Here is a 22,120-nt window from a genome sequence, read left to right on the forward strand (position 1 = left end):
ACAATTTAATCAGAGAGAAAAGATGGAAGTAGCGATCGAGACTCAAGAGTCTATATAGAATGTTCTAGTATCGATTAAACAACGCAAATGATAAAAGAATTCAATTGATCAGCAATTCAATTGGCGAGACTGTTATAATTTACGCGGCAGTATCATTAACGCTTGTTGTTTATGTTTTTGGATTGAAGATGAGAGAAGGGGGCATAGATTAGGATAACAAGCGATGGTTAGTGTTTGTGGTAATTCTGACGATCCTAGTATGCTCATTAGCAGCAGGAAATTAGCAAGCATGTCATCCGATTTACATGCATGAGGATCTGGTGGAGTGAACCATGGAAGAACAGAATATAGTTCTATTGAATTATGCAACAGAATATGCTGGATAACTTCTATTTAATTTATTGTCTCATCCTATTATCCTTAAAAAAACACTTCGTGTCACCAGACTTGTCGGTTTTTTACATCTGTTTACGAATGGAGGTAGAAGCTGTCAGTAATATTTCTCTGCCACAGATGATCATCGATCCATTCGCGGAACATTGGCACATTCACGTACACACCGGGGATTCCATCTTCACCACATCCGATACCCCACGCTACCATACCGGCCTGATAGTATTGGTTGACCGTGCCAGGAATTGGACAGACCAATGGTGAACCTCCGTCACCCTTGCACGTGTCCCGTCCCTTCTCACCGCCGGCGCAGATAAAGCTCTTGTGTAGTTTAAACCGTCGCCCAAGACGTGTCGTACGCAACGCCGTTTGGCACTGCTCGTATGGCATGATCGGTAGCTCGATCTTCTTCAGAATCACCTGATAAGTGCCCTGCTTTCCAAACACATCCTTACCCCAGCCGGAGGCAAAGCACCGGGACAGGTCAAAGTTATGGTTTGCTGGTGGAAGACAGATCGTGTTGACCGTCTCCATTAGTTCTACGGGATGGTTCAGGAACAACAGCGCTACGTCATTGAAAACGCCTATCCGGTAGAATTCTCCATGGGACACGACATCCACAACATCGCGGTCCTAAATGAATCAAAAACATCACTGTCGATAAAATTGATATTCTAGATGAAGTTACATCGCTGCCTGCATACATACCTGTGGTGGAAAAATTTCATCCTTCTGTGTATCCCATTCACCCAAACGTACTTTCATCTCAGCTGGATTTTCTTTTCGAACACAGTGTGCCGCCGTAAGGACGACCGATGGATGGATCAGCGAGCCTCCGCAAATATATACGATGATCACTCGATCAAGCGCCTTTTGTTCTTTGAATATGGCCGCCATCCACGGGAACTCTCCGTACTCCGACTCTCCATCAATATCACCGGTAATGCGAAAGCCAATGCCATCTACATTGCGCAGACCACATTGTTGTGATTCGCTGGCTGTTTGATCTAATGATTTTTTAGATCTATTTTTTATGCTGATGTCTGTAGCAACATATTAAAGAAAAAAAAAACATTCTCATGCAAAACATTAAGTTTTACACTTTGTTAAGAGCGTATAGGTGTCAAATCGTATGATCTGATTTTAAATAAATTTTGAATCAATGTAATTCATTAATAACCGAATCGGTTTTGATATTTTTGAATGTTGTTATATTAATATTTTTAAACTTTGACTTGAAACCACTTTGGGACTTTTGTCGAGTTGCGTCGTCTCGTTAGTGCCACGTAACAGTGTACCATTGGTAGTTTAATGTGGTGAAGAGATATTGAGCAAAAATTTTGCAAACCTGATTTTTATGACAGTTTTTACAAACTTTTTTCTGAACAGTGCATAAAGTACTGGGCGTCCCCATACCATAAGCCAGGGATGAGCAACCTTTTGAAGCTTCGGGCCACATTCAAAATCAAAAACTGGTTGGCGGGCCACATTGCAGGATGCATTGATATAATAATGAATGTAGTAAAGCTGCTTTTATCCGGACTTTTTCGGACTAGATGCATTGTTGTATTTTTTAAAAATGAATTAGGATTAAAAATCATTTTTTTTAGTTTTGCGTGTTGCATTAACCGGGTAATTTGCACTTTTAATTCTTAATATCATTTGCTATAAAATTTGCTTCGCGGGCCGCATAAAACCACTTCGAGGGCCGCATGCGGCCCGCGGGCCGCAGGTTGCTCATGCCTGCCATAAGCCATTGATTCTGATACAGCGATTTGATCAGAAGATGTTTAGGTATTTACATTTACATTTGCTTCGTCTTTTCTTTTTAAATGCAATATTATCTCACAGTTTTCTTTGAAGTGTTAAGATGGTGTCGATTAGCTGCTGGTAAACAACTGGTTTTGATAATATGAAATATGAATTCGGGAAGTAAAGCTACGTATAAGGTTAAAAACGAAGAACGAGTCTGACTTTCCAGATGTTGTTTTAAACGTTTTTTGTTGCTAAAACAAATATTAAAGAAAAAAGTTCTGATACCGGTTCATAGAACAGTGCAGGGCTTGGAAAAGTTATTGCTGTATGAGATACACTAAATACAAGTTTTGCGAGTGATATCAAAACCTTTACTAAGAATTGGTCTTCATCTTCATCCAATCTACACAATTGATCGATAATATCAATGAACATTTCTAAATGTCGTTACAATACCTCGCTCTAAGGACCAGGCACCTCCACTACATGCTTTTCTTGTGCAAGTTTTGCAAGGTTGTACGTTTTTAATCGAGCCGGTAGCGAGAAAATAATCTTGAATTTTATTAATTTAAACAAAGAAAATTATAATCAGTAATAAATTTATTGTTTTGATGAAGTCGATGAGAAAGGCAAATTTTTTAAGCACAGTGACGATATTTCAAAAAAACGGACCATCAAGAAAGCTCGTCGCCGGATGCTACTAACAGTATGGCAGATTTGTCCCTTTTGTTTTCTTGTGTGTTTGGAGCTGGAAAATCTTGTTTTAAATTTTCCGGTAGCCAGACACAATTGTAACAAGGTAAATAGGTGAATGAAGATGTTTTTGCCCACCGCGTCATACACCGGGCAAAATATAATCGGGATCGAATATTAGAAGTCGGATAGCACCAATTAGAAGCAGCTTCGAGTAGCACAAAGATAAAAAACCTTTGCAACCGGGTAATTGAACTTGTTCGGTTTTTTTTTCTCATTTCATGACCGTCACCGTGCCATCAATGCTCAGATAATCATAACTACGATTCCGACACAGTTTCCGAGACAGATCGAACACTTGCATGTAGTGGGCTATATTTATCTAGCAAGATGGCCAAACGCCGACATTGTTGAAGCAAGTTCAAAATACAAGTAATAAATTTATTAACTATGCAGCAATTATGTGAGTGAAAAGAAACCTATTTCAACAAATTTGCATTAAAATACATCAATTATAAATTTTGCTAAATTACTCAAAAAAAACTAATGCTATAGCCTTAGGAGATTGGCAAATTTATAGATTTTTTTAAATTTTTTATTATGTTTTATTCTTTTTCTATTTAAAGCGTTATTTGAGTGAAAAGAATCTTTTTTCGACAAATTCGCATTAAAATACATCAATTTATAAATTTTGCTAAACTTCCAAAAAAAAAGCTAATGCTATAGCCTTAGGAGATTGGCAAATTTATAGATTTTTTTTGAAAAATGTCCACGAGATGAGATTTTTTTAGAAATAACAGCCATTCTTCTTACATTACATTTATATGGCGTCAAGCCGTGCTTCGAATAGCGATTTTTCGCTGAAAATACACTTATAGCGACTTTTTGCAATTTTTATTATATGAACCTTCGCAAAAATTGTTTGAATCGCGTTCGCAAACGCGACAATTGCTAAGCATTTGGTGACGGGGTCAGCCAGTGCGCGACAATTCAATAAAATATTAAAAACAAAAAAAAACCGAAACTAGAACCCCTTACAATTGAAAAAAATATTATTGTTAGAAGAACAAAAACACAATTTGATTGAGCGCCACCTGGTGGCTTAGGTCTGAACAGAACCAAACAATGAATGATAACAATCAATAAAAACTTAAAATTTCCCTCAAAATAATGTTATCGAAAACAGCAAAATTTGTTCGAAACTGTCCACTACTGTGCATTGTTCTCTAGCTCACCATTGAGGAAGTCGATCGGTTTCACACACTCTCCACCGGGACATTTCTGAGGAATGATGAAAAGACACACATTTTGAACGATCAACGTGTAGGTACTACCGTTCGGAAATATTTCTTAAGGACATTGTTTACTACTTACAATAACTTTGTCCTCCTCACATTGTGCTACGACTAGGCACAAAACCAAGATTAATCCGCTACGAAATGGCACCATTTTTCGAAGCGATGATTTCTATTAACGAAATAGAAAAAGCAACACACGATCAGACGGTATTACGAATACATTTATCGATCACAACGCCTCTTAATTTTGTCTGTCCGGTATTGTATTTTGCTAATTCGGGGCTTCACATTGCCACACAAATCCGGCTTTGGTTCAACGTCACCTAACGGTTAGGTTAAAAACTGTTTACGTATGATCAAGAGACCGAATTTCTATGTTTCACAATATCAGCTTGATCTAGTATAATACAACACGAATGGAAACTAACCCGGTATTTCTGTACGGATACAATTGAGGTACTGTTTAATTGAACGTTTCCAACGGAACTGATTCGGCCGATCGCAAAATGACTATCATCAAACACAATTTTGTAAAAATATACGAAAACTCAAAGTTCTTCGGAAGGACTTTGATAACCTGTACCCAGATAACCTCACTACCACCACAAAGTCTGATATGGATCGCAAAATTTTTATTTGTCCTACAACACTACGACTTTTACACTAGCGGCGGACCGATGGTGTATGTGGTAAATGGCGCCGCTTCCACACGACAGCACCGGGTATCCAATCCTATCCGGACCGTCGTCCCCTCCGTTCCAAGGACTGACTATCCGGCTACGTGGTAAAAATAAGTCTTTTGAACATAAATGTTATTCATAAATTAAAGCACCTCTCTCTCTCTCTCTTCTTGGCTTTAACGACCTTTGAGGTCACGCCGGCCATTTCTGGCTTACTAGACTTGTTTAACCATATAGTCGGATAGTCAGTCCTTGCTACGGAGAAACGGTCCGGATGGGATTTGAACTCGGTCCTGCCGAGTTGTATGGTATATTTGCCTTAATTTGCCGTTTTATGTTATCCACGAAGTCTTAATGTAACTGCTGTAAGTGATGGTTGAAGACCGTCGTTTATAGGTCATGATAGGGTCGGATATCGGTTTTTGGCTAACTGGGTGTATGGGTGTCTTTTCATCACTGCAAACGGTACTGAAACAAGTATCGATGAGTTTTTGTTTCATGTCTCCACGCAAAAACTTGTTACAGAAACATCCCAAACACTCAATTTTTTTTTCTCCAACAGAGTAATACATCATCTAAAAATGCCACTTATTTTGGCTTTAATTATTTGCATATTCATGAAGAAAAAAATTCTACACCTATACATAGAAGTTTGATTATAATAGCACAATAATAAACTATTCGTCGGTTGACAATCATTTGTTCCTCATCCTCACGATTACTCATAATGATGATGGCGTATACGAAAAGTACCGCTATACGCACACACAATGAAACGTCCTTGACAGATCATTATGCAGATCGGAACAGCTGGACAAGTCCCTGGTATCGGCAAAGTGTGTAACTATCTTACTAATTTCGAAGCGAACAACACAAGTGGCACAACAAATTAGCAACCCAAATCGACAACAATGAGCCACAATCTGTGGGACGAAACATTTCCCGTCAGCTTGCTGATCGAGTTCGACGAGCTGGACGATGAGATTCCCATCAGTCCGGAACTTCCAAAACGTCATCCACCGGAAAGCTTCTTGCGGGATCGAACAACGCTATCCGGCGGTAAAGGTATCGTAACTGATAAGATCAACGGTAAGCAAGTGTGGACAAATGTGATCCAGTTCGTTAGCGTTACTATTACCTTTCTTTTTGTCCCGAACATACGGTAGACGATCGTAACGGATCGCACATGGTGATATCGGGTTCGTCGAACACGTCCAGCGGTCATTCATCACTGTCGACCGAAGGGGAAAACCGAAGTGCCTCGAGTGATCGCGATACAAGCCGCGATTTAAGCAAAAGACAGTCGATAGACGTCGGTCCCGGGGCGTTGCTGCTGCTTGGCGATCAGCGGACAGACAAATCGATGCTGAAGGTGCGAAAAATTCGCCGCTCGATGGAGAGTTTGCTCCAGAACCAGGGAGCGGTGGGACGTATAAAGACGGCATCTCCTTTGCACAGTGGAACCGGTCTTACGATGGGTGGCAAAGGATTGGGAGGCGGAAGTGCTGGTAGTGTTAGTGTGGGCAGTATTGGTGCTACCACACAGCAGCAGCATCAGCACTATCATCGTCACCGATCGAAGTACGCGCACGTACAGAGCAAGGTTAAGCAGATGATCGATGAAATGAAACCACCAACCAACCGGGATCGGAAGACGCTCGTGCGCCACAAATCGATGCCGGAAACGTCGCAAACCGTCGAATTGAAAGATGAGGTATGGGAGTAACGTGCAGGAGCAAGCCGTTCGACAGAACAGCTTAAGTATGAGGTGGTAATGTGTGTGTGTGTTACTCTTTTAGGAGGATGAAACACTCGAGCAGGAAAATGATGTTGAAGTTCTACGGTCAGTTGTGCGCGAGATGCGACTACACATGGGCAGCCTGGAACAGCAGCATAGCGTCTACCGTACGGACTTGTTCAACGAGCTGGCTACACTGAAATGCAAGAACAGTGCACTGCGCATGGAGAACGATCATCTGCTCGAGCAGGAGCGTGCTCGCGAGCAGCGCCGGCAGCTGCTACGTGAACAGCAAACGGCCGGCTCCTGCTACGGTAGCCAGTCATCGCTCTGTAAGGCATCCGTCGGTAGTACCTGCACGGTTGGCACCCAAACCAGTCCAACCCTAGCGGATGATCATGAGTCACAGTTTGAGTTTTTGCTCGCTAGTCCACCGCCACAAACGTGCTCCTCGACAATCAAACCCGTAGTGGTGGGGGGGTGCGAGTTTTCACCCGACTACGAGCAGCTACTGCCAATGCTTGATCGCGACAGCGGTGGATCGTCCGCGTTTGGGGCTGAAATCCGCCATCGAGATATACGACGTACACCGTCCATCCGTTCACCGACCGGTCGGCGGTCCGAGTCGGCTCAGGCACAGGACTTCGCAACTAGCCCAACGTGTCACGACTGCCGGCGAAGGAAAAAGAAGCGCAAATCGCGTAAGCAAAAGCTCGCCAGCTTGTTTTGCATCCGGCATCATGATGAGTCGCTGTAGGGAATGATTGTCCTTGGAATTTTCGTTTCTGCTTCCCCTTCCTCAACCAATCCTTTTTTTCCTTCCCATCAACACACGCGACAGTGAACATTGGAAACGTGATCTAGTACATTAATTATTATCATTTATTTTACATCGTGTTTTATCGGTCACAAGTTTGTTATTGAATGTGTGTGAGTGTGTGTATGTATTTTCCATTTCCTATCCATTTATACATCGCGCCGGTAACCGGTAGAAATAAGTTTCTTCTCTTTGGTATCTAGTCACAAACCTATCTCTTGCACCGAAAGGATCATTAGCTAGCTCTGTGTAGGTAAGTCTACAGCGAAGCAGACACATAACCACCAACCGGACCACAAAAAAACGATCTATATTCCTATATTCTAATCCCCATTCCATGATCCTGTGATGTCCGATTCTATTATATCCCCATTTAAACACACACTGTACAACTTGTAGCGCACAAAATGTCTTACTGCAAGCCTTTAGAATACCCTCCCCCACAACACATGATTTTGATTAGAATTAATCCTTCATACAACACACCCGCCTACCGGTTCCTCAAGAACGCATCCAACTACGGTGTAATCTTGTTACTCAAATGCTAGCGTTTAAGAGTTCCTGTTGAGATCGAGAATGTGAAAAATTATGAATAGAAGAGTAAGGAGTTTGCTTCTCAAACATACACACACACGCGAACTTGCGTTGAGCACTACTGCATGGAGGATACATCCTGCTGGATGGAGAATCTACACGAAGCGGAGATTTGTTGGAAACGCTTCCATTTGTCTTTACTTCTAGTCTAGGGCTGAGCTTGGATCAAGTAGAGAGCTGGTTGCGTTGTAGAGGAAGGTTGCCGCTACCGTAGCAAGTTGCGCACCGTCAAATGGTTGGGACGTAGTGGACGTAGCAGGGAAGGATGATGTTGCCGTACCGACCACGTCCACACCGCTCCGGAGCGTCGTTAAACTGGCCGTCGTAGCGGCAACGGTAGAGGGCATTGATGATATGGTACTCGTCTCCACTGGACTGCTAGCCGTACTGCGCAGCACGGCCACCGTTAGCGTTGTGAGCAGCGTTGCTACGGTGGTGCTAGTGCCGGTGCTGCTAATGCCACCACTGCCGGCCAGTGGATGGCTGCCATTAATGCCGATCCCGCCCGGAGGTTGATTGGGCTTCGGTGGTACAAACGGGTACTGCGGACACGGGTTAGGAAGCTGCGGTCCGAGCATGGCATCGAACACGTACCCCACGAGCGAACCGGCCGTGAGCCCAATGTTGTACGACAGTGTCATCATGTTGCCGGTCACTTCGCGTAGCGTCGCGGACACCTTGTCCGGGGCAAGCATCATCGGCAGACTGCCGGCCAGCCCGTTTGTGATGCCGAGCGCAGCGGTGAATATGAATGCGGCCGCTTCGCCCGCAATGACCGGTTGTTCGCGCGGTGAACAGCAGAGCAGTATCAGTGGGACAAGAAGCGCCCGCAAACCGGACATGAGAATAAGCTGCCGTCGAGACCAACTGTACGGTATGGCGGCAAGCAGCTTGCCGGCCACATCGGATGCATTGAACGTGAACATCAGCAGTACCGGCATCCAGGTGCCGAGGTTGCAGGAAATTATTTCCGACTCGATGCCGGGATAGAGAGACAACGTCACACAGTACGCCATGGCGATGCAGGCCATGTATGGGTAGATGGCTCGTGCCACTTTCCACCTGGATTCGAGCCCACTGCGAAAGCTGCCCAATCGGCCAGAACTGCAAATGTCCGGTGTCATCACGTGTTCCACCTTGAACGCGACGTTCGGTACATCTGAGCTCGGTGCGGTTGTTACCGTGATGGAGCGTGTCGTTACATCGCCGGTCGACGATAGATTCGTCATGTTTGTTTCCAGCACCGTCTCACCGGCCGTGGGATTCGATAGGTCGTACACTGGATTGCTGCAAAGAGAAAAGATTCAGTGGGTAAGCAGACGGATAAACAATCAGACGACGACTGTCACGTACCTAAAGCTTAATGCCGTTGATCCCGGTGGCATATGAACGGGTGGGCTAGAGTCTAGTGTGAGCACACCATATCTCGTGCTCGATATGTCTCCATCAAGCGTTTCACTCTACAGATAGAAGGGCGGGGAAAAACGTGCATTACAGCGCCAAAAGAGCCAGTGAACGGAAGTTTCTTACCAGTGTGTGATCATCGTCCGGGCGTAGGACGATTTTGGCACAAGCCTTCATGTAGTACCGCACGAACGGTGAGTGTGTCGTGATCGAGTGCAGCACGTAGCTGAACGCAATGTACACGGTCGAGGTTAGAAAGAAGATAGCCGTCGAGGCACGGTCACTCTTGATCAGCAGCTTCGTGACGACCCGATTGGAAGATACCAGAAACCCAGCCAAACCTACAAGCATTGTAAAAGTGGTCAGCATTTGAGCGAGAGATGGAACTGCGTGGACCTTACTTTCACCCGCCATCACTGCTTGCGTGTACTGTTTGGGCAGCATGCTCGCAAAACCGTAGAAGCTGGACTGCTGGATTGTGCATCCCATAGCAACAAGCGAAACGGCGGCCAGATTAACCGAGTAGGCTGTTTTGGCGGTGAACATGTGCCACGCCACTTCGCACAGTGCCACAAACACGAGCGTCGTGAAGGACACGGCGTAGCCTGTTGCGTTAAACAGAGGGAATGCGATTGTTGATTACACGCTGTCGGGATCCATATTACGGTGCCGAATGGAATGGACGATACCTACCGAATGCTACCCGTACCCGGAAGGGTGCCAGTGTGAGAAACACGTTGTTCAGCAGCACCGTCGCTAGTGCAACGATGATGTAAGTCATCGACATGTCCAGTGCAACCGATTGCCCAGGAAACCGTGACTGCCAGTAGTCAGCGGCAATTATAAAGCTATGTAATCGAGATGAGAAAGCAAGCCATGAGTGTTTAGGAAGGAAAAGGAAGATAATCGACCGGACGCCTTAGTACGCCTGCACTCAACCGAAAGTTATGCCGTAACCGTGTAACAAGTGCAGATGTACTAAGGATTCCACTGATTTAAAACAGACATACACACACACGCACGCACGCGTATATTTTACATCCTTCCAAACCCTTACTCACCACGCACACAGGCGCATCGATGGATATGTACGCACCTGTTATAAGGAAGCACGAAACCGACACCGGCCGTCATGAGGGCAAAAAACACAAGTCGTCGGCGATCCTTGGGAGGACCGCCACCGTCCAGATCGGGACTGTCGGATGTGTCGAAGGTACGACGTCCTTCCAACGGTTCGTAGGATGAGGTGTGTCCGCCCCCATTACTTCCACCGCCTCCTCCACCTGCTCCACCGGTGCTGCTCCCATTTTCCGATGCTTCCATCATCGTCGTTCCGGTACGGCGTGTAGCCGCGCGTGACCTTTTCCCAAACGCCCAACAGAGCTTAGCCGCCCGCAGCTGTTTCGGAACGGTTAACCCTCCCACGGGTTAAACCAAAGACGGTGTACTAGTCAAGTGTTTCTACACTAGAGCGGAAACGGTTGGGCTGTGGGAGATCGATTTAAATTGCTTCGGATGATGCACAGTGTCGGAACTGCCGGATACCCGGCCGGGGGTCGGCCCCTTTCACTGGGTTGTCGCACAAACTGAAATCGTTACGTTCGTTTCGATTCTTTACGTTCATCCTTTCTTCACGTTGGCGTCGCCTGCTGTGTGTGAAATTTTGCACCGAGTGCGAACAACCAGCGAAACTCTGTTTATCCCGTACGCACCACTCCGCCGCCGCAAAGGTCACCACCGCACGTAATCGATAGCATTTTTTCCACCTTCTGTGTGTGCTGGTCAATCACTGTTTGGCACGCGAATGGAACAACTTTTTTTTTTCTTCAGTAACATCGGACATCGAACGAACACCATTCAGTGGTAGAACACCACAGTAACACCAAACACGAAACTTTGGGGCAAAAGCAATCCTTTGCACAGGACATTTTGGAATGGTGTTTTGCACTCTTTTTGTACACTTTTTTTTTGCTTTAACACAAGCACGCTCACCACCGACACACGGTGAAAACTCACCAACTACCAAAAACCCGGTAATAGTGAAGGAATGTTTAGCAAATCCGTACTATTTCACCGTCCTTACCTACAGATGAGAAATGGGAACGTTGGGAAAATGGAACATCCAGCGCACCGTCGGGTTGTAGGGAAAAAAGTGCTATGACAAGATATATTTATGTTTCTGTTTTCCGAGCACACACGCAGCAGCTCGCAAAATACGTCCTGCGCATGAACGCGCGGTGTTGACGGTGACGGAGAGCGTGTGAAAAAACGTTTTCCCTGTGCCATTCTATCTCCTTCAGAAACGGAATGTTTTTCATTATTAAACCATCGTTTGTCTCGGTCTTTCGTTGGTCGACAAACTAGTTTGCTCTCTTTTGCTCAATTTGAAAGCCGCGACTGGAAAGTGCTGGATTGTCAGTTTCAAAACAACCATGCTGCTCCATTGGAATCATCGTGCCTGTAACGTATTACAAGAAAATATAATACATGTAGACTGTTAAGTTTAGCTTTTTGCGTATCATTTACAATGTTTGTGTATGTTATGAATTGTTTTGCGAATGAATATCAGGATTTATTTTATTTATATCTGAATAAAAAAAAGTTAAACTTTTATACAAGCTAGAAAAATGGAACAAAATGTAAATATTATAAATCTGTTAGGTAAGTGTCTACAAATTTGTACGAAAGTACAATCAAACAAAGATTTTTCATATCGAACGATTTGCTAATGAGCCGCCGCTGCAAGCAGAAATTAGCCGCATCCGCTGCACTTTAAAAATGGGCCGCCTTCATTTGACAGTTGATTGTTCTGGTACTTCCATCACACTGGTCTGGAAATGTTGCTAAATTTGACTGTCTCTTTATTTTTTTAATGCTTTTTTCATGGAAGTTTGAAATGTTTATAATATTTCAAAGAACAAACAAGACTCACCATTGATGGACAGATCATTGATGAAAAAACTTTACAATTTTAGCTTTTATTTATAATAAAAATAAGAAAAAATCTCACCGTTGTCAATCGTTCTTACCGTTTGCCCACCTTCTGTGCAACTGACGTGTTTTTGTCGTTTATTTAGGTTTACTCATCTCATCGCATTCCTCTCGCCACAATTAAGTGCGTAGGGAAGTAAAAGTTAAATTTCCGTGCAGATTTCGTACAATCGGTCATTTCGGTTCCGAAATAAGCACCAGTGCACTGTTAAATTGCATGGAATCGCAGTGAACAACGAACGAGATATTGTTCAACTGTGTTTGCGAGTGAGATCTAGCGCACGAGAAGAAATACAAACAAACAGAAGCATCATCATCAGCAGCAAGAATAAAAAGATTGTAGATATTGCAACGAGTGACTCATCAACCTAGTCGAACATCAGCACCGCGATAAGCGAGAAAATTAGCAGCTGACGGTAGATTGTTCGTGTTGTTTTCGAGGCCATAACATTTGGAAATCGTGTCTGTTTTGCTTGGGTGCAGTGTGAAGAGTAAAAATGTCGCTAAACACTGCACACGCCAACAACGGCGTACTGATACATGCCGCCGAAGGGTAAGTTGTGCCACGATGTTTGGTTATTTTTTCTGCCCATTTTCACCCAAAAACGTAAACACACAACATATGCGTACTACTCCGGGAGAATTTTCCGGATGTTTGTACGGACGCTAATCGCGATAAGAGACTAAAAACGTCTAATGCCTATTACAACATGTATTGCAATTAATGCTTTTCCTTCTCTTTGCAGAATACTAATCTTTAGCGATCATGTGACGATTGAGTTCTCGGGCCACAACAATGGTGCGATGAAGGGTAGCAAGCAGGGTCGCGTCTACCTGACGACGCACCGGGTCATCTACAACAGCAAGAGCGAAACCGATGCGCTCCGTTCCTTCAGCATGCCGTTCGTCTCGATGCGCGAGGTCGAGGTAGAGCAACCGGTCTTCGGGGCGAACTACATCAAGGGTAAGGTGCAGGCACAGCAGCACGGCAACTGGGAGGGCGAAGCGAAGTTCAAGATCGTTTTCAAGCACGGCGGTGCCATCGATTTTGGCCAGGCGATGCTGAGGGCCGCCTCTATCGCTCAACGAAACGCGGGCAACGCTCCGCCACCACCGTATACCCCGCCCGGTGGCGAATGGTATGCGGCACCACCGCCCGCATACACCCCGAACCCGTACGGTTACGGTTGGGTACCGGGTGCGACCGTATTCCCCGAACAGCCGCAACCCAACTCGATCTACATGCACGACAGTCCACCGCCGTACCCTGGCGTAGTAATGGGTGGAATGCAGGGTCCACCCGGATACAGTTACCCGCCGGCGCAGCAGCAACAGCAGTTTGCCGGTGGCTATCCACACCCACCGGCAACGGGCGGTTATCCGGTGCAGGCCGGGTTTGCTACCGGACCGGGTGCAGGCTATCCAAATGGGAACGTCGCACAGGGTGGCTATCCGCAACCGGGACCGTCGAGCGGTGCGATGGGCTTTACAGCGCCTCCGCCACCACCGGCAAGTAAGTAGAAATCTGATGAAGCATCTCCTCTGTTCACATAGGCCACAGTAATAAGAAAGTTGAGTCGAATTGAACTGCTTTGCTTGAGGTACATATGTTAAAAAAAATGATTCGCGATTTTTCATACGAGTTCCTTATCATTTTATGGTGTTTTCATCTATGCATCGTCTATAGTAGCATACACAATTACTCCACACAAGAGGGAAGAAGTTATACATCGCGAGGCACGTTCTGTTTGCCGAATATAACCGAATGTGATATTTATAATATATTTTCCTTTCTGGAGAAAGGCGACTTGAATTTTGAACAGATGATTAACAGAAGCCAAATCTTAAAATGACTATTGAGGGCGAGGTTTGCTCCACAGGAGCAACTGGTCAATCGAAATTTAAGTACTTGCACAAAATGGACATTGTTGAGTCTTCTTGAAGTTGGTCAATTTTTAATCCTTGACTTCCAATTGTGAAGTGATTGATAAATAATCCGATTCCTTTCGTGGAATCGGAAAAAATCGCTTAAATCTCTCAATGGTTCTCAGAGGCGCCCGGTAAAACCTTTTTTTATAAATCTTAAATGGAGGATCTTAATCAATCATTTCGTCGCCAAAACGAAAGAGAGCCGATTCTCAATGCCACGGGGAAAAGTGAACCAAATGCTAATGAACCGCCTGTCGGGACAGAATTAGAATCAACAAAAAAAAATGTTTCAATAAATTATATTTACCAAAAAATGGCAAGGGAAATACGACCGCCGTCGAAGTGGTCGTGCTACAAAGATGAAAAATTAATAATTCCCTTTCTTTCTCTGGCGCAGACTCAAAGGAAGCGGAAGCAGCTCAAAGTGCATACTACGATCCGAACAGACCACAAACAGCTTACGTTCCACCTCCGGCATATTACGTGAGTTTCGCAACTGTTCGAAATCGATCTTGCGGCCCCGAAGAAAAAAACAGAGAAAAGTCTCTTAATGAATGATATAATGCTTCATTTGCAGGAACCGCCACCAAGCTACAGCTCGCTCAACAAGAAGGAACAGTGAAGCATGGGAAGGAACGTTTACAGGGAAACACACATGATAAGCTGCGGAGAGCCCACTTTTGGAAATCGCGCAAGCGAATATGAAAGTAGGGAAGGTTGATACGGAAACACCCAATATGTTAGCAAATCGCCCAATATAGATAGGAAATCGCGTGCAATTGATATAAAATGTCAGATTGGCGAGGCGGTTTGAATGCTGGGTATATACTTGTCGGTTCGAGAGTTGAAAAATGTAAACAAATATTTAAAAATAATTTTTAATTAAATTACGTAGTTTGTGGTACGGTGGCGGTGGCCGGCGTACCTTTGCGAGATCGTTCTTTAAGCGTGTGCATGCTGACATTAAATCCAACTTCGCGCGCCACGCCATAAAATTGTGTGGCGTACATTTACCGATCCTCGATGGTCGTCGGTGCGTTACGCCGCTCCGGTATTAGCTTCACCATCTTCAAGGGGTAGTTGAAGCCTTTTATTTCCCTCGCTATGGTGGTAGTGGAAACTCGCACACCGTGTTCCTGCAACAATTTTTGAGCGAGTGATTTTAGCGTCACCGTACAATCGTCGTTGATCCAGCATTGAATATCGCTTATGGCTTGCTGCGCTAATATTTTCTGCCCGTTGCCACCACGTTTCTTGGCTTCGACCTGAAATGCCGTTTGGTATTTTTTGACAATACCGTAAACTGTCGCTAGTTTTATATTTAGCATTTGGCTAATGGCAGCATGAGTTGCTCCATTTTCATACGCCGTTACCACGCGCTCTCTATCTTCGTTGCTCGTAGTCTTTCGACGTCGAGGTGCCTGCACTGCCCCGTTTGCACTTTGAGCTAGTTCAGAGCTTTGGCTAGAGCTCATGTTTGCTTATATAAATGAAAAATTGCCGATTTTAGTTAAGTTGGTTTGTCTCAGTACTTTGCTCGATTGTAACCTACTTTACTCTTACACGGTACGTTCTTGAAGCAAAAATTCATCGGCAAAGAAATTACTCCTTTCGTACTCAAGCGCCTGCAAGACATGAAAAGGCACGGAAATTTTAAACTTTTACACTATTTTAAATGAACTATTGAACTATTTTAAACGAATACGTACCTTCCGAGGATGATTGTATACACCAAAAAGTAACGCACGTCATGCTATTATGTAAATATTCACAAAGCACAGAAAATTCGCCAAAGATTAATCCGTAAAACTGTAGACGCTTCGCTTGTAGACCAATATGAAATATTTTCTGTATCCTAACGAATTTTACCTTTCTCGTCAGAACAGTTTTGAACACGGGTGTATATAGGCACTGGTTTAAATCTCCAATTTGAATTTTAGCATGTTTTTGAAATACAGTTTACAGTTATAGTTCGCAATTTCAGTTTGAGTGAGATAATATTACAATAATATTATTAAACAATAATTTTGATTCGATTTTCGAAAGCACAAACTACGTAATTTAATTAAAAATTATTTTAAAAATATTTGTTTACATTTTTCAACTCTTGAACCGACAAATATATACCCAGCATTCAAAGCGCTTCGCCAATCTGACATTTTATATCAATTGCACGCGATTTCCAATCTATATTGGGCGATTTGCTAACATATTGGGTGTTTCCGTATCAACCTTCCCTACTTTCATATTCGCTTGCGCGATTTCCAAAAGTGGGCTCTCCGCAGCTTATCATGTGTGTTTCCCTGTATTGTTGTGTTTGCCTTCTGCTATAAAACACCTTCACCGGTGGAGTTAACCATGGATCCCAACAACTCCCACATTTATAGATGTTTCCGATTTTTGGGAGAACGAAAAGAGAGAGAGAGAGAGAGAGGGACAATGTGTGTGTGGTAAGGGTTGCATAAATTGTTTTGTCACTGTTTAGATTTTATCGTCGTTTTCTGTTGCTGCCGCAAACAATCGCCGTTAACACGTCGTCATATACGAGGGTCGATCACTTGTCTGCACCCCCGGCCCCGCAATTATTTGCCATTCAAGCATTCCTGTGCAACGGGCATATGGGCACAGTTTAATCCTTTTCTCGCGTGCGTCTCGTGTGTGAATGTCCAAATTTGCTGTATGTTTATAAACCACACAACTTTGTAAAATTGTATTCGAATAATAAATAACCTGTATCTTATATGCTAACGCAAACATGCTGTTGGTGTTGTTTCGGTTCAGAAATCGGGTTCAGTTCGCTGCACATATCACAGAGTAGCGTTTGAAGTCGTTATTATTATTTTTTGGATATAATTATATTTAACAATTGCATAATAAAGCATGCACACGCACCGGTTTGCGGTCCCCTTGGTATTTGTGGTAAAATATAGCTATAAAAACAGGATTCCACCTTCCGTAGCAGTTGTAAAATAGTTCGTAAATCGTTAATCAAAATTTGCATCTCTATCACCGGTTGTTTGTTGTTTTGTAAAAGCTACAGACTGGACTTCATGAATGGTTTCAAGTACATGTGGAATGATTGATTGACCGGTTCCTTAAATAAAGAGAGAGAGAGAAATATTACCATCGAATACATATGCACATCAGCAACCTGTGCTGTGCGTCACTTACCTGATTCAGAGGGCTCTTTTTAGCTTCCTCGTAGAGCCGCTCGTAAACGTTACCGTCGTACGCACCGAGCGGTGATCCCAGCACATCATCCGGGATGTCGAACGAATCGACAATGCCGACCGCATTCGGGCGCAGTTCGGCCAGGGCCGCTTCCAGCTTTACCTGCAGCCGGTTAATGTCGCTCTCGGAAATAGTGGTAAACTGTACGGGAAAAAAAAACCGAACATCAGATAAGGTCAGATAGAATGAAGAAAAAAAAGAAAGCTTTTTACAAATTATTACTTACTCGTAGCAAATCTCCGAGTGCCTTCAGTGCTTCATCGTACGCGTAAAGATGGTAAATGGTGCGCAGCACCTTGGCCACCTCGGGCGAAACCGTTTCGCAACCCTTTTCGATCATCTCGTACCCGGACTGTACCAAGAATGCGCGACAATGTGCATCGGCTGTACGTGCCAGCTCGATCGACGTTTGATTTGTTGCTTCCTCCAGCGTAGCACCAGCCTTCTGACGCTGGTCAATATGTTCTGCGGCTAGGCGCAATTTGCTGCAAACAAGCAAAGGTTGAACGATCATACATTCAAACACCGGTCGGCAACCGCTTACCCGGCGGCAACGGTTTGAAGTGCGCGAATAATGCCGCCAATCGAATCGTCCCAATCGACGCGACGATTTTTGCTGCTCAGAAACCGACCGAGATACTGTACGGTTGGTACCAATTCCTGTCCACGGAGTGCTTGTTGCCACGCTTTCATCAAGTAGCTGTTGGCAGATTGGGGGGGGGGGAAAAACTCTTAATATCGTTATCATTCTAATAGGTTATAAAGCGGTTTTACCGTGCGGTTTGGAGCAGCAGCACCGTATTTTCGCCCTCGTACGTACAGGCGGCCGTAACCATGCCGTACGTGCCGTAAAAGTTGGAGCACGTCATGTAACCGTGGCCACCGCACGCCAGCCGACAAACCTCGACACCGGTGGCGGCATCCGCCGTCGTTATCGCCTTCAGGCAGCAGGCAATCGCGTGCAGTTCGGGCAAGCGTTCCAGATCACCCTTATCCAGCTCGGACGTTACCTGGTTGTACATCTCCCACAGATTGTCCGAGGTTAGCTTGAAGATAATACTCTTAGCAATGGCCGGGAACAGTTTGTACTGTTGCGTCAAGTGATCGATCACCTGCACTTCTGCTTGGCTAGAAACCAAAAATTTAAAATCAATCATAAGTAAATTATGGGAACGTTACACACGATCATCAAATGCTTACTCCGGATTGATGTGACTCTGGCGTCGCACCGCCGAATAGCGTACCGCGATGGTTACCGCTTTGGAAAGGTAGGCCGCCATATCGCGACATATTACCACGCGCACGAACATCATCGTGCCGTAGGTGAGTGCTTGCGATGGGGGCTTCACGAACGTACCGTCCTCCAGCAGTTTGGCGTTCTTCATCAGCATGTTTTTGCGCGGTATGCGCACATGATCGAACCCAAGGAACCCATTGTTAACACCGTTCATGCCGAGCTTGTTGCCGATCTCACCGATCGTGATGCCTTTCAGTGGCATATGCGTTTCCTCATCTCGCAGCTGCACGATGAACGGTTGAATGCCGTGACAGTTTCCTTTGGAGTAAAGTTGCGCCATTACCACGCAATAGTTAGCCGTGTGTGCCACTGCAAGTGGAAGGAAGCATTAGTAAAAGAGTTGCCAACGAGAGTACGTTTGCAGCATACTTACATCCTCCCGGCCACCATTTGTACGCGGTTAGTGTAGGACTATGTAGTACGAACTCCTTCGTACGCTCATCATACGTGGCCGTCGTTTCCAACCCACGCAGGAACGTACCGTGGCCGAGTTCGGTTTGTGCGTACGTTCCAATAACTTCACAGTTCCAAGCCCGTCCGAACCATTCAGCTTGCTGTTCCGGTGTACCGTGGCCAAGGATTGCCGGCAGAAACATTACGTAGTGAACCGTTAGTGGGTTGCCCTGCTTCAGAATACCCGTACCAAGGAGTCCACCTAACAAGGCACTGCAAGAGGTAACCAATTTAACCATTGTATGCTTCTGGAGCGTTTGTGCATTACTTACGAGTAATTGTCCACACCGTCTTGTCCCATTTCCTGTAGTTTGCGTACCTTGCGGAACGCCACTGTAGCCTTGCGTACCGATTCCTCGTACAGCTCCTTGTGGGAAAGGAAATGCAGAGGCACTTTCTCCTGCAGCTCGGGATCATTCAGAAAGAAGTCCTCTGGTGGGGAAGGATGAATAAAAGAAAAGAAATTAAAGCTATTGTTTTGTTCATGTAAGAAAACAATTCCCCTTGACCGTATTGATAAGCGATTCTGTAAGCAATTATTCAACGGAGTGGTTTCGGTTCCCCTGCGTTACATCGGGGTTATGCCACGCGGAATCGATCCACTTTAAAGATTATCTTGTGTGGCACAACGCAATCTCTACTGCCAGAGAACGCACAATAATGATGACTTGCAGTAAGTAACAAGCAACAATACGCCGGGGGTCGGCGATTAGCGCAATTAAAGGTATCTTACTGAGGCAGATTTAGCCGCGTACGATAACGATTGAAGGCAAAATTGAACTTCAGCCCTTGACCGATTGGGAAGAGGTAGGAGGGACAAAAAAACCGTGTTACCGGAATTATGAAATGACCACCGTTCTTTACGGTTTGAGAAAAAAATGAATATTAGTTCAACCAAAAGGAATTTAAAAGTGCCACAATGCTTCATGGACCTTAACAGCTTATTAAGTACCTTAAGTACGTTTTGCGATGCTTAAAAGCTGGTTAGGGATAGCTGGACACTTTGTGGAGTATGTTTAATTGGTTGTGTTTTCAAATAGATAAATAATTTTAATTTAGAATTAGGATATTAACATGAAATGCGTCATTTATAATTGTCACTAGAATGGTTATCAACTGTATTACTCATTAATGCCCTGTACATGAACAAAGAAAGAAGCTTTTACAGAGCATTTTGAGAAAAAAAGCATTTCGAGTCTTTGCAGCTTAATTGCGGATTTACTGATTAAATCTCGAGAGGGCAACAACAGGCTATAAGTCTCCCGCTTTTGCGCATGTAACACCTTTTAATTAATTTCCCACTAGAACACGTCCATTTACACTTCATAGTGGACAAAGACAAGAGGAGTGCACCTTGCACTAGGTGCTTGCATCATCCTAGACCGGTTCGGAGATGCGTGAAGCAAACACAAAACCTAGAGCAACATTATGTCCAACTCCTCTATGCTGTATGGCGAAGCTGCAAAATTGCCCCCTTGTTCCACTTTCCGACGATGGCCTTCATAAAGGAAGCTAAAAACGTTGTGCCTCCCTCTCTTCGATTTCCTCTGCGGTTGGAAACTCCCCTTATCCCTCCCTCCCTTACCAGCTACTTACCACGGAATCGCTTCTCTTTCAGCTTTGTTTCGCCACCGACCCACCAGAGGGTAAACTCTTCATTGTTGAACGTACACTTGTCCCGCTCCGCCTGTAAGTCTTTGTTGATGGTTCCACCGTTCGAAGGCATTTTCGTGGCCTTTTTATGTTGCCGTTTTGTCGAATATTTAACTGTGGCGTAATGTGCACGTGCACGTACTTTCACCTTCACTTGCGTACGGGATTGTGTTGCCTTTGCGCAAAGGGCTCAAGTTTTGGGCTGACCGTGAGACGAGAGCAAAAGAAACGGATGGCCGAGTTCAGTGAATGCTATCGATGAACTGAAACTGCGCGCCACCAGACCGAGTGGGAACGTGTTCCGATGGGTGGTGTCTTGCGCCTTCCTTGCGATTAGAGCTTGCGCGCGGGTACGCAACGACGAGATAGCGTTGCCTTCTTCTTGTGTGTTGTCGCTTACGTTCGAATCATTAATTGACCTTTGAAACGTGGTAACTGTACCAACTGTGATGTCCTGCAATGTATCACGTCCTGCTTCCAGAACGCAAATTCATCATGAAAAAAAAACGGCCAAAACACCACGAGCCCGATGAGTGCGGAGCGCTTATTTTTCTTATTCCACCCTTGCGTTCGATCGTAATCAATGGTTATCAGAATTTACCAACGGACACATTTATCGGCATTGGCAGAATGATTTCAGTGTAAAGGATACAGATAAGCACTTATCAAACACGGCGCAAGCTCTCCCGCGAACCGTACACCACGTCGGAACATTCACTACACCTAGCAGAAAACGAACTATCATCCTCCGGTGGGGCTTAGCCTATGGATGATGCTTACAGCTTTCTAAGCGCTTGTGCCTCACAAATACATCGGACGAGCATCCCACCTCCCAGCTTGGGGCCGTTAAGTAATGCGTAATCAGTTCGCAGCATTGCAGTTTTTTGCTTTACCTCCTTCCTGTTGTTTATTTACACATCTTTCCACCATCGTAGCCAAACGTCAAACCTATGTGGAGCACCGTTTATACCTGTACGCTGTGTACTCTAATTAGGATAGGAACACGTGATGAGCACCGCAATGAGAAACAGTTCTCCAATTTCATATTCTTTGGTCCCTCAAAACCTTTCTTTACTCCGGATGATGCACCCAACAGACAAACAATTCAATATCGATACATTTTCTTTTAATTTTGTTGTTTGCAGTAGACGAAAAATGCGTTTCAGCTCTTATATGAGAAAAGCAATGGGGAAG

The 22,120-nt window shown here is 44.7% G+C and overlaps 5 protein-coding genes across 6 annotated transcripts; 2 read left to right on the forward strand and 3 right to left on the reverse strand.

The window, feature by feature from the left end:
• Positions 1-442: 442 nt before the first annotated feature.
• On the reverse strand, positions 443-4,670 carry LOC125767995 (phenoloxidase-activating factor 2-like). Its single transcript, XM_049435067.1, has 5 exons — positions 4,568-4,670; positions 4,216-4,308; positions 4,077-4,122; positions 1,102-1,436; positions 443-1,026 (listed from the first exon to the last, which is right to left on the reverse strand). The coding sequence occupies exons 2-5, from the start codon at positions 4,288-4,290 to the stop codon at positions 469-471; spliced, it is 1,014 nt and encodes a 337-aa protein (XP_049291024.1). The 5' UTR covers positions 4,291-4,308; positions 4,568-4,670; the 3' UTR covers positions 443-468.
• Positions 4,671-5,005: 335 nt separating this feature from the next.
• LOC125767969 (uncharacterized) lies at positions 5,006-7,372 on the forward strand. The gene is made up of 3 exons (XM_049435031.1): positions 5,006-5,908; positions 5,986-6,533; positions 6,619-7,372. The coding sequence occupies exons 1-3, from the start codon at positions 5,731-5,733 to the stop codon at positions 7,312-7,314; spliced, it is 1,422 nt and encodes a 473-aa protein (XP_049290988.1). The 5' UTR covers positions 5,006-5,730; the 3' UTR covers positions 7,315-7,372.
• A 49-nt stretch (positions 7,373-7,421) lies between these two features.
• LOC125767962 (equilibrative nucleoside transporter 4) lies at positions 7,422-11,612 on the reverse strand. 2 transcript variants are annotated; one of them, XM_049435023.1, is made up of 7 exons: positions 11,456-11,612; positions 10,469-11,391; positions 10,066-10,220; positions 9,774-9,977; positions 9,499-9,713; positions 9,322-9,428; positions 7,422-9,255 (listed from the first exon to the last, which is right to left on the reverse strand). In XM_049435023.1, the coding sequence occupies exons 2-7, from the start codon at positions 10,696-10,698 to the stop codon at positions 8,112-8,114; spliced, it is 2,055 nt and encodes a 684-aa protein (XP_049290980.1). In that variant the 5' UTR covers positions 10,699-11,391; positions 11,456-11,612; the 3' UTR covers positions 7,422-8,111. The 2 variants fall into 2 exon arrangements, with proteins under 2 accessions (XP_049290980.1, XP_049290979.1); XM_049435022.1 differs by having other exon boundaries at positions 10,469-11,612.
• Positions 11,613-12,396: 784 nt separating this feature from the next.
• LOC125767989 (WW domain-binding protein 2) lies at positions 12,397-17,046 on the forward strand. Its single transcript, XM_049435060.1, has 5 exons — positions 12,397-12,916; positions 13,110-13,876; positions 14,690-14,775; positions 14,870-14,932; positions 16,599-17,046. The coding sequence occupies exons 1-4, from the start codon at positions 12,861-12,863 to the stop codon at positions 14,912-14,914; spliced, it is 954 nt and encodes a 317-aa protein (XP_049291017.1). The 5' UTR covers positions 12,397-12,860; the 3' UTR covers positions 14,915-14,932; positions 16,599-17,046.
• Positions 17,047-17,122: 76 nt separating this feature from the next.
• Positions 17,123-22,019, reverse strand: LOC125767963 (probable peroxisomal acyl-coenzyme A oxidase 1). Its single transcript, XM_049435024.1, has 9 exons — positions 20,870-22,019; positions 19,546-19,705; positions 19,194-19,486; positions 18,724-19,129; positions 18,298-18,651; positions 18,068-18,223; positions 17,750-18,008; positions 17,464-17,664; positions 17,123-17,386 (listed from the first exon to the last, which is right to left on the reverse strand). The coding sequence occupies exons 1-9, from the start codon at positions 20,997-20,999 to the stop codon at positions 17,327-17,329; spliced, it is 2,019 nt and encodes a 672-aa protein (XP_049290981.1). The 5' UTR covers positions 21,000-22,019; the 3' UTR covers positions 17,123-17,326.
• Positions 22,020-22,120: the final 101 nt, after the last annotated feature.

Source organism: Anopheles funestus, chromosome 3RL (genome assembly GCF_943734845.2).
Source record: "Anopheles funestus chromosome 3RL, idAnoFuneDA-416_04, whole genome shotgun sequence".
Taxonomy (NCBI): Eukaryota; Metazoa; Arthropoda; class Insecta; order Diptera; family Culicidae; genus Anopheles; species Anopheles funestus.